Source organism: Epinephelus lanceolatus, chromosome 22 (assembly GCF_041903045.1).
Source record: "Epinephelus lanceolatus isolate andai-2023 chromosome 22, ASM4190304v1, whole genome shotgun sequence".
Classification (NCBI taxonomy): Eukaryota; Metazoa; Chordata; class Actinopteri; order Perciformes; family Serranidae; genus Epinephelus; species Epinephelus lanceolatus.
The window spans coordinates 7,549,152-7,563,077 of record NC_135755.1 but is presented as its reverse complement, the minus strand read 5'-3'; the positions used below and the strand labels follow the sequence as shown (position 1 = coordinate 7,563,077).

Here is a 13,926-nt window from a genome sequence, read left to right as displayed (position 1 = left end):
AAACATAAAGAAAAGTTTGCATTCAACTTGATTAGATTAGTGGAGAGCAGAGAGTTTCCCATCATGCACTGTGGTCGGTGGAGAGAAGCTGCTTGTGAAAACTGCAGCTGCCTTCACTTTATGATTTTAATATGAAGACTCAGAGAGATTTAGAGGAAGACTTCAACTAACACTCACAACATGAATTGACGAATGATTTTGTAATGTAGGACCGCCCATCATGATGTCTCTGACACTTTACAACTTCCCATGTTTTTGGGGTGGGGCCTACAACAAGTAGAGAGATCATTGGTGTATTTCCTTGATGGAACGCACGGCTGATGCAATGTTATTAAGGTATACACCATACTTCTTCCCCGTCAATGTAAGGAGCACATTTCCGCTTGTTATTGTTCATGAAAGCATCCCATGTCAGCAATGACTTAATTTCGAGAGTGGACTCTCCTGAAGCCGTCTAAGGTATTGTGTGAATGTGTTGATGTTGGTGTTGTCATGATGTGAATCCTGTTGTACAGATTTCCTATGTGAGGATTGGTGGATTAGACAAGATGTTAACAGATAATAATGTGCTGGCTTCTCTCAGTAAAGAGACAATTCAACAACAAGACTTTAACAGACATGTGATTGATTGAAGACAGATCATCCTAAAAGCTGATCCACCTAAAAAGCTCCTCTATGTGACTTTAAACAACAGCTGCAACATTTAGGAAAGAGACACACTTTCGATTTGTCTTTAACTTTGAATATTTTCTCTTGTCTATTGTTTATAAGGGAGCACAGCATTTATTTTCATTTCATAGAATTCACTTGACAGCTTTATTTGCACTTTGATTCTCTTTCCTTTATATGCAGGCACATTGACTCATGGAACATGTTTATCTGAGCTGCAGGTTCACACTTTAGGATTTTCTGCACTCCTGGCTCGTATTCACACAACATACTGTACTTTGCAGCCCACTGGCGTCATCTTGTGGCAGAAATATATTACTGCGGTTTAGAAAGTTATTGAAATTAAACTAAAACTGTGATCTCATGTGTTTGTGACTCTTCACCTCTGTCTCCTCTCACAGGGAGAAGATGATGTGCATCATCCTGCTGCTCATCAACCTGACCTCCTGTGTCTGTGGTTAGTTTACACCTTCACTTTATTATCCACAAACACTAAAGACTAAACACACTGTCAGACTGTTGATTTTTGCTATCATGTATTACCTGTGGTATCTTTCAGCTCTTTAGTTTTGCAGCCTTCCAACTTTGTTGTAAATAAGAGCACACTGTTATTCAGTCAATCAGTCAAACTCTCCACACAAACATCTATAGATGGAGTTTAAAGGCTCACATGTTAAAGTTGTCACTTTGTCTGCTCCTCACTTTCCCTCTCTGTCTCCTCAACAGGAACATTTGTAGTCAATGTGACACAGACCTCCTATCAGGCAGAGGAGAACCACAACATCACACTGGAGTGGATGTTCACGACTAAAACTGGCAACTCCCTCAAGTCCCTTTTTATCTACTGTGAACTGTTAACTGATCTCAGAGCCTCAGTCCTGTTTCATCTACATGGAGGTGTTGAGGTCCCAGAGTCTCAGGATGAACAGTTTACAGGACGAGTCCAGTGTGACAAAGACGTCCTCAGAGAGGGACGACTCAGACTTCATGTGTCCAGATTCAGGACTGATGACTCAGGACTGTATATGTGTGATGTGTCCACACATTATGGTGGGAGCGCTGCTACATGTCGGCTCAATGTCACTGGTAAATTGATTCAGTAACTCAGTAAAGACTAACTGTGAGTTCCAGTACCAACACAACGACACCATTTAGTATACTAGAAAATGGCCTGTGTCCCAACACATGGTATGTCAAATGCAGTTTGCCAAAAACACCAGGATGCTCCACTGTGTCAGGTCACATTTCACAGTGCATGCTTTTCCAGGCTATTCTGACCCACAATCCTGTGCACAGTGGAAGACACCTCACAATGACTGATTTGTAAGCAGACGGCATTTTGCTCATTGACAGCGAGCAGCAACCCCACAGCAAGCGGGGGTTGAATTTTTTTTATTCACCTGTTTATATTTTATTTAGACTCAAAGTTAAGCTCATTTAAGGGCTGAGAAGCTTGAAGCACAGAATGTTTAGATTTTTGATGTTGTAGCACAAGGTTAGATATTTAAATCAGTTACTCAAACATTAAAGAACTTTTAGGAGGTTTTGTCTGGCTGAATTTCTGCTCACAGTTGTATCAAGTAAAACTTCACTTTCATCTTTAATCTGCACGTTTTAGCTCAGTGAGGTAGTGAACCAATCACATAATGGTGCTGAATTGTTTCCTGTTTCACTGTTTGAGTAATGATTGTGCTTCAGTCACTTACATTTTACTATCTGTCCTTTGCAGCAGCTGCTGATGAGCCCAGATCTCAAAGACCAACAAAGACTCCACCATCAGACAGTCCACAACCAGAGGATTGGGGGATGATCGTCTTCGTTGTTAGCCTAATACCCACAGCTCTAGTGTATCTCTGTTTTGGATTCTGCTTAGCCTATAGTTGTTTTAGAATACGTCTGGAGAAGTGCCCTCTAAGCCACACAGTGGCTATGTGATGGACGCACTCAGTCCAGACTGTAACCAGAAAGACACTTTCGGTGTGGTATTTTTGGAACTGAAGGTACCCCTCAGATATGGTACCTAGACCCTCGTGTTTCCACTGCAAACAGTCACTCACTGTATTTCCTCCTTTATCAGTGTGCACCTGGTTTATCGTCCACAGAACAGGCTGCAGTGAGAGTCTCTCTCCATGGGATATTTAAAAACAGCAGCTTTGTGCATTTCGTCCTTCTCAGGCAAGCTCAGGGGTTTAGTGTTGCTGTAGCCCACAGGAACAACACTCTGCAATGCTTTTCTTCTTCTTCTCCAAGTGAGGATTAGAATATCTACAGTTCACATAACCTGGCTGAAATTAATTTATATAAACGCTTGCAGATCCACTCATTACTAAAAGTGTGTGTCATATACAAACTAAAGTGATGGTCAAAGTTGTCACAGTGAAATTTAAGGTGTGCTGATGGATTCACGTCATCAACTCATGCATTGAGTAACATTACAAGTTAACGTTCCACCTTAAAAGTCTCCGGCAGTCGGCCCAGTGAATGAAGTTATTTGTTCTCAGACTCCAGCTGCTGTGAGAGGCAGCAAAACATCCTTTCATTTTATAGTTACAGTTTACTAATAAAACTCTCCACAGTATGAACAGTGGTTACATGAGCCTCAAAACCAGACACAACTCAGCCCTGAGCAGAGTGACCGTCCTCTACTGACCAATCAGACTGCAGTGTTCACAGCTCCACCTTTTAGTAGCACATCTGTGTGCTAGCTACCCCAACAGTATTTCTATGAACTGGTGTTCATGTTTCTTTGGGTTTGTTTCATGAAGTTATTCCACCAGAAATAACTAATGTCAGTGTAAACAGTGTTTATCATTCAGACTCAGCTGTAGGAGGTTTCAGTCAATGATCTCTCTGTTCTCCCTCCAGCTGTTGTCAGTCATCAGTATTATAATGCATATTGTCACAATGCACTGCCTTTATTAATGCACAGTTTATAATGTGTACATGTTGTAAATAAAGAGATATATTGTTAGGACTCTTCTGTGTGTACATTTTTAATAGCAGATGCTAAACATTGATTAAGAACTAACAGAGTTCATCAACAACAAATACATAGGCTATGATTGTGTGAGTGTGACCTCTACGACTGATGTCATGACCTGTGGCTGATGGATGAATGAGCATGTGCAGATAAAGAAATATTCTTTGTGGTTCAAGCGATGCGATGATGAGCCCATGTGTTTATTACTCTGTGAAAAAATTATAACGTGAGCTGGTGTTTTACTCCAACCACAGAATATAAATGTTCAGACAAAATTATAAATAGCAAAGTTTTTATTTATTTTGATTCCAAAACGATTTATTAGGAAAAATCCTCAACAATGTACTTTAACAAGACTTCAGTAAAGAGCTCCCTCTGGTGGTCATTATCATAAATACCAGTGTTGGCTCCTCAGAGCCTTTCTGAAGGGTCACATACAATGACAGAGGGACAGCAAATAACAGACAGCTGAACTCAAGCAAGTCCCGTTGCCTGTGATATAGCACTTATGATTCCCAGAACCTGGATGCCTGAGAATTTTCTACTAATTTTCTAGTACAGAGAACTGAACCAGGACTTTGTGGACTGGTGCCTGAGGAGCCACCTTCAGATCAACGCGGGGAAAACCAAAGAGCTGGTGGTGGATTTCCACAGGCGCAGACTCCTCCCCCCAACACCGGTGAACATCCAGGGAAAGGACATTGAGATGGTGACATCTTATAAATACCTGGGTGTTCATCTTAACAACAAATTGGACCGGACCAATCACATAACAGCACTGTACAAGAAAGGTCAAAGCAGACTCTACCTGCTGAGGCGGCTCTGGACCTTGGAGTTGTGTGCACCAGCCTTTGAGTCAAGTGTTTCAGTTGTCTTGATGTGGTGCTTCTCCCTGCTGGGCTCTGAAGAGAGCTCAGGCTGATGAGGACAGAGCTGGCTCTTGTGTTTGCCGCCCTGCTGTAACGTTAGCAAGTGAAGCAGAGAAATCAGAAACACTGCAGCTGAGTTTGTGCTGGTTGTCTTCATGGTGCCACTGCTGTTAGTTCCTGTCCTGACATGTTCACAACAGTGAGCTTGTTGCTGCTGCTGGCTCAGACTTCAGGTGTACTGTAATGACAGTCACTGTTGATGCAAAGGGAATAGATTATTAGTACATTATGAGTTGTACTGAAGTGAAGATGCTTTTAACACCAGTGCAGCCTTTAAAAAAAGTTCCTCTGGTGTCATTCATGGACAAAAAGGTCCGCATCAAAAAAAAACTGCCATGAGTTCTTATCATAGCTACCAAATAATCATTCTTTTTTTTACATTTAACCCTTTAAATGTCTTTTTTTACATTTCACTGATGTTTTTAGATGGAAATTTTAATTTTTTTTGTTTTTTTTTGTTTAATTTAATTTAAATTTCCTCTTGACAAAAATACCCCATACTAAAATTGCCTTAAATTATTATACATAATTTTCCACTTTTACTGAGTTATTTTTTCAACAAACGTCAGTCCTGATCATAACTACCAAATGTTCATTTATTTTCAGAATTTTATCCCTTTAAATGCCAGTTTTTGACTTGATGCCAAGTTTTTACTGTCGAACTATCATTACTTAAAATTAATTTTTTACTCATCTGTTCAGGAACATTTTGAAGGCAGGGCTTTAAATTGACAGTCTGATATCACAGAATGAATTTACTGTTGATTCTATGACAACCAACGCTGCTCACATTTCAATAAGGAGAGACACAGACGGATGAAGTAAAGACAAAGTTTAATACAGAATATGGGTGCAACAGATTAACAGATGATTTGTGCTCAAGTCTTTGGTGCTTGGACCAAACACTGTCCAGACACTGGTGCAGGTGGTGACTGTTAGGATGTTTAAGCAGAACTTGTGAGGTGATGTTAACTGTCATTTCCCAACACCAGGCTATAAAAGCTGCCTCATATGTTCACTTGGTCTCTCCCTTCCTGCAGCTGACATCCATTTATTCATTGTTTTAAGGGTGGGGGTGTTACAGCTGTGTGTGTGTGTGTGTGTATTCTCTGCTGCTGTCCCTTTTCCCTCTCTTGCAGATCTGCCCAGGTGTGCTGCATTAGTTAACGAGGTGCAGCACACCTGCCATGGAGGAGGTGCTGAAGAGCTCCTGTGCCTGCAGCAGAGGAGAGAGGCCTGTGGTGTGTGGACTGCTGGTCCTTGCTTGTTTGCATTCTAATAAATCCCACTGATTATTGTGGGTCAGTGTTGGAGTCATAGGGTCGCCTCATAGGGCCGCCTAAGGGTGGGGTGTAACATGTTTCTGCCACAAGGTGGCGCCAGTGGTTAAACTAGATGAGTGCTCTCTGACAAATCTTCATCACTTTCTTCCTCTTTTCACCTGAATACCATCAACATTAACACTGTTTGTACTGAGAATGTAAACCATTGATATACATGTGGTGTCTTTGGTATTTATGGAAAGTTGACCTGATCAAATTCACTTTATAACAGTGAGGATTAAAGAGTTTACAGTTTTGTGCCTCACATGTTCTTTCATTACATTTCTTTGTTTCTGTGGTTGTAGAAAAACACCACGTCACATTATAAAGTTATTTCCTCATCATTAATGCAACATGTAAAGCAGTAATTTGTAACTGTTTTCAGAGGCAATAAAGTTCATTATAATTATCTTTGTTGTTGTTGTTGAATTCTTTTAGTTCTTGAAAACACACAGTTGTCTGATATGAACAGATTTACACACACAAGAGTCATAACAAGGTTTCTCTTATAAATATAGATTTATTTACACTATGTACACATTATAAACTGAACACAATACATTTTACATTATAACAATAACCATCAGTCGGCAGAAGATTATTAATGAACGTACATTTCTCTCAGAATTCTGTCGTCTTGTTGATTCAAGAATGTTTTTAAGACACATGATTGATAACAGCTGCTGCATAAAAATATATATTTCACATCACATGTAGTTTCTGACACAGATGTTGGAGGGAGAGAGTCTCAGAGTTTGTCTGGTGTTTTTAGGACCATGACTTTATGCTCTGATGACTCATTCACAGAGGGTCCTCCACACAGAGTCCTGTTAGTCCTGATGGGCTGTTCCTCTGACAAACTCAACGTCTACACGACTGCACAGAAATGATCTCTCTTATCAGCAGATTTAGCAAAATGAGCTTTGAAGGCAAAACAGAGTCCGACACAGAGAGTCAGTAGAGCTGCTGCTGTCAGTCCAACATAGAGGCCGATCCTTCCCCGACTCTCTGGTTGTGGACTCTCTGGTTGTGGACTCTCTGGTTGTGGACTCTCTGTTGGTCTCTGAGGTTTGGGCTCATCAGCAGCTGCTGCAAAGGACAGAAAATAAGCTCAGCAGACTGACAGGGAGAAAACCTGTTTTTAGTTTAAAAAGAGCTGGAATATGATCCTATTCTGCATCTTTTCAAGTTCAAACAGAAAAACAGCCTCTGGTTCTTCTACTGAATCAACTTACCAGTGACATTGAGCCGACATGTAGCAGTGCTGCTGCCATAATTTGTGTCCACATCACACAGGATCTGACCCGAGTCATCAGTCCTGAGTCTGGACACATGAAGTCTGAGTCGTCCCTCTCTGAGGACGTCTTTGTCACACTGGACTCGTCCTGTAAACTGTTCATCTGTTAGGACCTCAACACCTCCATGTAGATGAAACAGACCTGAGGCTCTGAGATCAGTTAACAGTTGACAGTAGATATAAAGGGAGTGGAGGGAGCTGCCAGGTTTGGTTGTGAAGGTGAATTCCAGTGTGATGTTGTGGTTCTCCTCTGCCTGATAGGAGGTCTGTGTCACATTGACTACAAATGTTCCTGTTGAGGAGACAGAGAGGGAAAGTGAGGAGCAGACAAAGTGACAACTTTAACATGTGAGCCTTTAAACTCCATCTATAGATGTTTGTGTGGAGAGTTTGACTGATTGACTGAATAACAGTGTGCTCTTATTTAGAACAAAGCTGGAAGGCTGCAAAACTAAAGAGCTGAAAGATACCACAGGTAATACATGATAGCAAAAATCAACAGTCTGACAGTGTGTTTAGTCTTTAGTGTTTGTGGATAATAAAGTGAAGGTGTAAACTAACCACAGACACAGGAGGGCAGGTTGATGAGCAGCAGGATGATGCACATCATCTTCTCCCTGTGAGAGGAGACAGAGGTGAAGAGTCACAAACACATGAGATCAAAGTTTTAATTTCATTTAAATAATTTTCTAAACCTTCATGTAATATTTTCGCCCACAGGTGGCGCCAGTGGGCTGCAAAGTACAGTATGTTGTGTGAATACGAGCCAGGAGTGCAGAAAATCCTAAAGTGTGAACCTGCAGCTCAGATAAACATGTTCCATGAGTCAATGTGCCTGCATATAAAGGAAAGAGAATCAAAGTGCAAATAAAGCTGTCAAGTGAATTCTATGAAATGAAAATAAATGCTGTGCTCCCTTATAAACAATAGACAAGAGAAAATATTCAAAGTTAAAGACAAATAGAAAGTGTGTCTCTTTCCGAAATGTTGCAGCTGTTGTTTAAAGTCACATAGAGGAGCTTTTTAGGTGGATCAGCTTTTAGGATGATCTGTCTTCAATCAATCACATGTCTGTTAAAGTCTTGTTGTTGAATTGTCTCTTTACTGAGAGAAGCCAGCACATTATTATCTGTTAACATCTTGTCTAATCCACCAATCCTCACATAGGAAATCTGTACAACAGGATTCACATCATGACAACACCAACATCAACACATTCACACATTACCTTGGATGGCTTCAGCAAATTTTAAGAGCTGTGAAAAAGGGACAGCAGCATTCCCTGAGTTGATGTCAAGAGTCCTCTATTCACATAAACTGTCAACGCGCTGCCGACTCTTGTATTTTTAAGAAGTACAAACACATTCATAATCCCACTCTTTTCAGGCACATCTTATCATGTTCTTAGCACTAAATTGATACACATGCAGACGATAACAGACGATAACAGACAACGCACTGTCTTACAAGGTCTTATCTGCCCATCAGAGATGTTCAGATGTGCAAAGAAAGCTGAGCCAAAAAATTTGAAGTTATGACACACCGAGACATCATACAGGGGAGTCGTCGATGGTTGAGTCCCGGTGTGGCATTAAAGTCCCTCATTGGTTCATGTTGTGAGTGTTAGTTGAAGTCTTCCTCTAAATCTCTCTGAGTCTTCATATTAAAATCATAAAGTGAAGGCAGCTGCACTTTTCACAAGCAGCTTCTCTCCACCGACCACAGTGCATGATGGGAAACTCTCTGCTCTCCACTAATCTAATCAAGTTGAATACAAACTTTTCTTTATGTTTCACTGTAAAGATGATTTGATTAGACTTATTGAAGGATTATTATCTTCATAAACACAAAGTGACTAAAAGTCTCTCAGCTGATTGAGTCTGTCACGAGTTGAGCTGATGAAGTTACAAACAGATACTTCCTCATGTCAAACATTTAGTGTCCAGGAGACAGACAGGGGGACAGCTCTCGTCTTCAAACACCTAAGTAAGTCAAACATATTGTATAATTCAGCCTTTGTCTTTTTTTAATTGTGTCCATCAGCTGTGCTTCATTTACTGTTGTTAGTTTGACTGAGCAACATTTGAATTCACCGTCGACGCAGATTAGAAAATAGCTGCGATCATGTCAGATGTCCAGGTCAGTCTACCGTCATACTCCGTTTGATGCTTGTCTATTCGTGGTATTACGGTACGGGTGGTGACAGAGACGTTTGTGAGCAATGCTTTCTCCCCTGTTTCTCTCATTGATATACCAAATAAACAGTGCACTGTATTGCACATTATATGACTTTCAGTCACAAAATATTGAAGTTTTTCTCCTCTACTCTTTTTAAAAGGAGCTCTAAATTGAAATGATCAACAATAAATAATCTTTTACCTTCCACTAAACAAAATGCTTGTTCAGGATGACCCAGACCACGTCCAGGTCCATGTTCATGTTGTCAAGAGTAGCAGCACACTGTTAAATATGTTGTCATCTTTTGAAAATAAACATAAATAAAAATGTTGCTGTTTCCATTTTTGTCTGAGCATTTTTTCTGTGGTTGAAATAAATCACCAAATGACATCATGAACATTTTACTGTCTGTTATTAACTGTTATTAACTGTCCTTCTTTCATTGTGTGTGAGCTGAGTGAAAAGCTCTGAGCTGCTAACAGGTGTATTAATGACAAAGAGCAGCAGAGGGAGCTCTTTGCTTCGTATTTGAATTAAGAGTGACTCACATTCACTGAGTGATTCAACTTGTCAGTAAAACATTCTTGCAACAGAATAAAAACATTCAGCTGAACTTAGGAAACAATTTAAAAATCATCAATAACAATAAAAACACAAATCAATACTTGAATCAAAGCTTCAAATGTGTCATTTCAGTGTTGTGGGGTTGAGTCCTACAGGTTTATACATCCAAAATATAAGTGTGGATCTCAACACATGATTAGAAAACGTCACATTAAAACAGTGCATGATTCAAAGTTGGAACTTTCCATATTGAATGTGTTTGTGTGCTACTCAGTGTGCACTTTGAACTGCATGAGCACACAGCTGTGACAGCTACAGTATAACACATGATGAGACATGATGTTCACTGTGATGGATGCTCCAACTCAAGTTTCAAACACATTCATAGAGACATGTAGAATGACTGGATTCAATATGAATACATGTACAAACAATGTCATTTTCTACAATCAATAGATAAATGTCACGTGATTATTTCCTATAAACTGATCATTTTGGAAATGTCATAATCTATAATCAAGTCATGTCACACAGCAGAAACTGTTCAAGAATGGCCCAAAGAGCGTGACTACATGTACTAAATGTACAGTCCCAAGTAGCCTAGTGATCCTTTGCTGCCACCTTCAGGCTGCTTTAAGGACAACGTGAGAAAGTGAAAGTGAAAGTCAGAGAGTGTGAGGGAGGTGTGTGTGTGTGAGAGAGAGAGAGGCAGTGTGTGACTGAGAGGAAGGAGTGGCCAAGAAAGCCAGTGGTTCCCAACTGGTCCAGCCACAGGGTTTATATTTCTCCTCAGTTATTAGTTGAAGGTCCTTGTGTTTGGCCATCTCATGAACATATAGTTTGCTGTCTCTGTCAAGTAGCAGTCCGTTGCCGTCACTGTGCAGCATAAAACTGCACTTGGGGCCCATTCAGAATGGACCCTTGACCCAGTTTTGGACCGTGACCCACCAATTGAGAACCACTGGTTTAAGCCATCCTTTCTGTTGTTTTTAAAGTTGTCAGATTTGGTCTGACTACCTCAAATGACCAATATTAGGTTACTGTAATACAGTAGTCTTTTACGAATCACTACTCATATACCTCTCTCTGTCATGAGGCTGCTGTTACTGTTATGAATGAACCGTTTACACACAGTCTCTTTCAAAATAAACTGTGTTTGTTGGACCCATCCACCAGCACATTTTATTCTGTCATTTCTGATACAAAAATAAAAGTTTTTATATCAAACTCTGGAACATTTCTTTTTATATGCATACATTATCATGCATGATGTACAGTATGATATGATGCAAATGTTTTTCAGTATAGTAACATATTTCTTAGCTACATTTTGGATTGACTCTTGACCCCACTGCACATGCTGCCACTAGAACCATTTAACTGCACACTGCAGTAGATCATGAGCCTGTGGCATGTGGCAGAGTGGGGTGGGATGAAGTCACTGTCTGAAAGTCAGGCTCAAGTTTCTGCACTCAAGTCCCAAATCAAGACAGGCAAAACACGAGTCAGGTCCCGAGTCATACACCTTGAGATTCGAGTCCTAAACAAGTCATAATGCACTCTTCAGAAAATGTAAAGCAGTTTTAATAACAGAATAATAAGATATGACAGTTTCAAAAAATCCTGAATGGAAAGCAGCTGCACCTCCTCTATTAAAGCCTGACAGGCCGCTGCTATTGGCTGATACAGTGGGCTGTTTACATCTGTGACATGTTACACAAGTTGACCTGGTGATGGTCCTCCCAACATTTGTCACCTTGAGCTCATATGATGATGTAATCCTTTGTGACTGGTCCTGACTGGAGTCTGCAGCAGCTGATATTTCAGGCAAGCCTGGAACCAAGAGTGAAAACATTTCCACCCATAAATGTTCTTCTTCCTCCTTTTACACTTCATCATGTACTTGGATGCAATGAAGCCTTTGTGTTCACTGAAGACTCCTCAGATCTGCCTGTTGCTAACAGGTGTATTAATGACAAAGAGCAGCAGAGGGAGCTCTTGTTGTTTAGAAATGCTCACCTGTCTGCAGGTTACAGCTGTGATCATTTAGACCATCAGGCTCTTTAAATGTTACTGATGATCACAAACACCTTCTGCTGTTAGTTTATCTGAGAGATTCCCTTTGTCCTGCATTACAACAGTATGCACTTAATTCAACTAAAACAACAATGGCCAGGTATCAGGGAGAAGACGTAACGGATATCTGATGAGGCGAGAATGTTTGGAGCCCAGACATTTGTCCTCCTTCTTGGTTTTCCTCTTGGTGCTAGAGGAGGAGGCTGTTTGGATGTTACAGCAGCAACATCAGGTTGGAAATAGATGATTTTACATTCAAGCTACTTTGTGAAACCTCCACAGGAGAGTGAAGTTCAAACTGTATTATATTTGATTCAGTGCTGATAGTTTTGCTCTCTCTGTGCTTAGCTTAAGCTGCACACAGGACATGTATAAAGACATCTTTAAAACATTGAATGGATCAGTGAGCACACTAGTAACAATGACACAATGAACAATGAAGGCAACAACACACAGAGATCAATAAAACGGTCTTTACTATAAGACCTTATTAAAAGAAACTTTTCATTGTAACACTTTATTCTGACAGAAAAACAACAGCACATAGAGATCAATGATAAATGTAATAATATATTGAATAATGCTGTTTTGAAAGAATTTGAGCAATTAAATAAATAATATAAATAAATAAATATATAAAAGCAACAAATGTTCAATAAACAAGTATTTCTGGTGCTTAAATCAGACTTTGGAGGGAGAGAGTCTCAGAGTTTAAGAGTCAAATGTGGATCAGTGCTCTGATGACTCATTCACAGAGCAGAGTCCTGTTAGTCCTGATGGGCTGTTCCTCTGACAAACTCAACGTCTACACAACTGCACAGATGTTTCCTTTCTCATCAGGTCATTTAGTGAAAGAATCTTTGAAGGCAAAGCAGAGTCCGACACAGAGACACACACATCACAACAGGCAGATGTGAAGAGTCTTCAGTTCACATCATCATCACCTCTCACAAATTGTTTGCAGTCATTTTACTCATGTGTGACATGTAAAGCATTAAAGCTGTTGCTATGGTTACCTGTTGGTGTGTTTGATGTGTCCTGATATACAGTTTTATCACCTGACAGTCAGTGTGAACGTCACGTTTTCTGTGTCTCTGTGATATAAAATGTAATTCTAACAGTTTTGTCTCCATAACATTCCTGATCAAACTGTTTCCTCTCATCATCTGATGAACTTTTCTTAAATCCTCCACTGGAGTCTGAGCACAAATCTTGTTTTCTGGACTGAAGGTGAATTAATACACAGAATCAAACACTCAGTAGAGCTGCTGCTGCCAGTCCACAGTAAAGGCCGATCCTTCCTCGACTCTCTGGCTGTGGACGACTTGTTGTGTTTGGTGTCTGAGGTTCAGGTCGATCCCTCGCTGCTGTAAAGAGACCAAACAAATCTGTGTCATTCATGTGAAGAAAAAACATTTGACTAACAAAGAAAACTAAATATCCACAACAGATTAAGTTGTAACATATTTCACAGATACTGCAAGAAGGTGAGGATTGTTGATAACACAAGTTCACAACACTTTTCTTCTCAGGTTCTTATTGATCATAAACTTGTTCATAAAGTTCTACTGAATCAACTTACCAGTGACATTGAGCCGACATGTAGCAGCGCTCCCACCATAATGTGTGAACACTTCACACATATACGGTCCTGAGTCATCAGTCCTGAGTCTGGACACATGAAGTCTGAGTCGTCCCTCTCTGAGGACGTCTTTGTCACACTGGACTCGTCCTGTAAACTGTTCATCCTGAGACTCTGGGACCTCAACACCTCCATGTAGATGAAACAGGACTGAGGCTCTGAGATTATTTCTCCTCTCACAATTAATATATAAATCTTTACAGTGAAACATAAAGAAAAGTTTGCATTCAACTTGATTAGATTAGTGGAGAGCAGAGAGTTTCCCATCA

The 13,926-nt window shown here is 40.2% G+C and overlaps 2 protein-coding genes and 1 long non-coding RNA gene across 4 annotated transcripts in view; 1 reads left to right on the top strand and 2 right to left on the bottom strand.

Annotated features, from left to right (window-relative positions):
- Positions 1-13,926, bottom strand: part of LOC144459860 (uncharacterized) — a 64,413-nt gene that overhangs the window by 21,329 nt on the left and 29,158 nt on the right. The window lies entirely within an intron of this gene.
- LOC144459854 (uncharacterized) lies at positions 217-3,860 on the top strand. Its single transcript, XR_013488650.1, has 4 exons — positions 217-459; positions 1,071-1,126; positions 1,396-1,755; positions 2,399-3,860. It is a non-coding gene; the product is annotated as an uncharacterized LOC144459854 (long non-coding RNA).
- LOC144459750 (uncharacterized) lies at positions 6,401-13,842 on the bottom strand. 2 transcript variants are annotated; one of them, XM_078164330.1, is made up of 3 exons: positions 7,759-7,812; positions 7,136-7,489; positions 6,401-6,989 (listed from the first exon to the last, which is right to left on the bottom strand). In XM_078164330.1, the coding sequence occupies exons 1-3, from the start codon at positions 7,805-7,807 to the stop codon at positions 6,769-6,771; spliced, it is 624 nt and encodes a 207-aa protein (XP_078020456.1). In that variant the 5' UTR covers positions 7,808-7,812; the 3' UTR covers positions 6,401-6,768. The 2 variants fall into 2 exon arrangements, 1 of the variants encoding a protein (XP_078020456.1); XR_013488558.1 differs by lacking the exons at positions 7,136-7,489; positions 7,759-7,812 and adding an exon at positions 13,598-13,842.

What these genes read in the sequence shown, in the direction of transcription:
- LOC144459750 (XM_078164330.1), bottom strand. Translation starts at nt 7,807, where the DNA reads ATGATGTGCATCATCCTGCTGCTCATCAACCTGCCCTCCTGTGTCTGT. An exon ending in CCTGCCCTCCTGTGTCTGTG is followed by an intron (nt 7,490 to 7,758) that starts GTTAGTTTACAC and finishes TCTCCTCAACAG; the next exon opens with GAACATTTGTAGTCAATGTG. An exon ending in ATGTCGGCTCAATGTCACTG is followed by an intron (nt 6,990 to 7,135) that starts GTAAGTTGATTC and finishes TGTCCTTTGCAG; the next exon opens with CAGCTGCTGATGAGCCCAAA.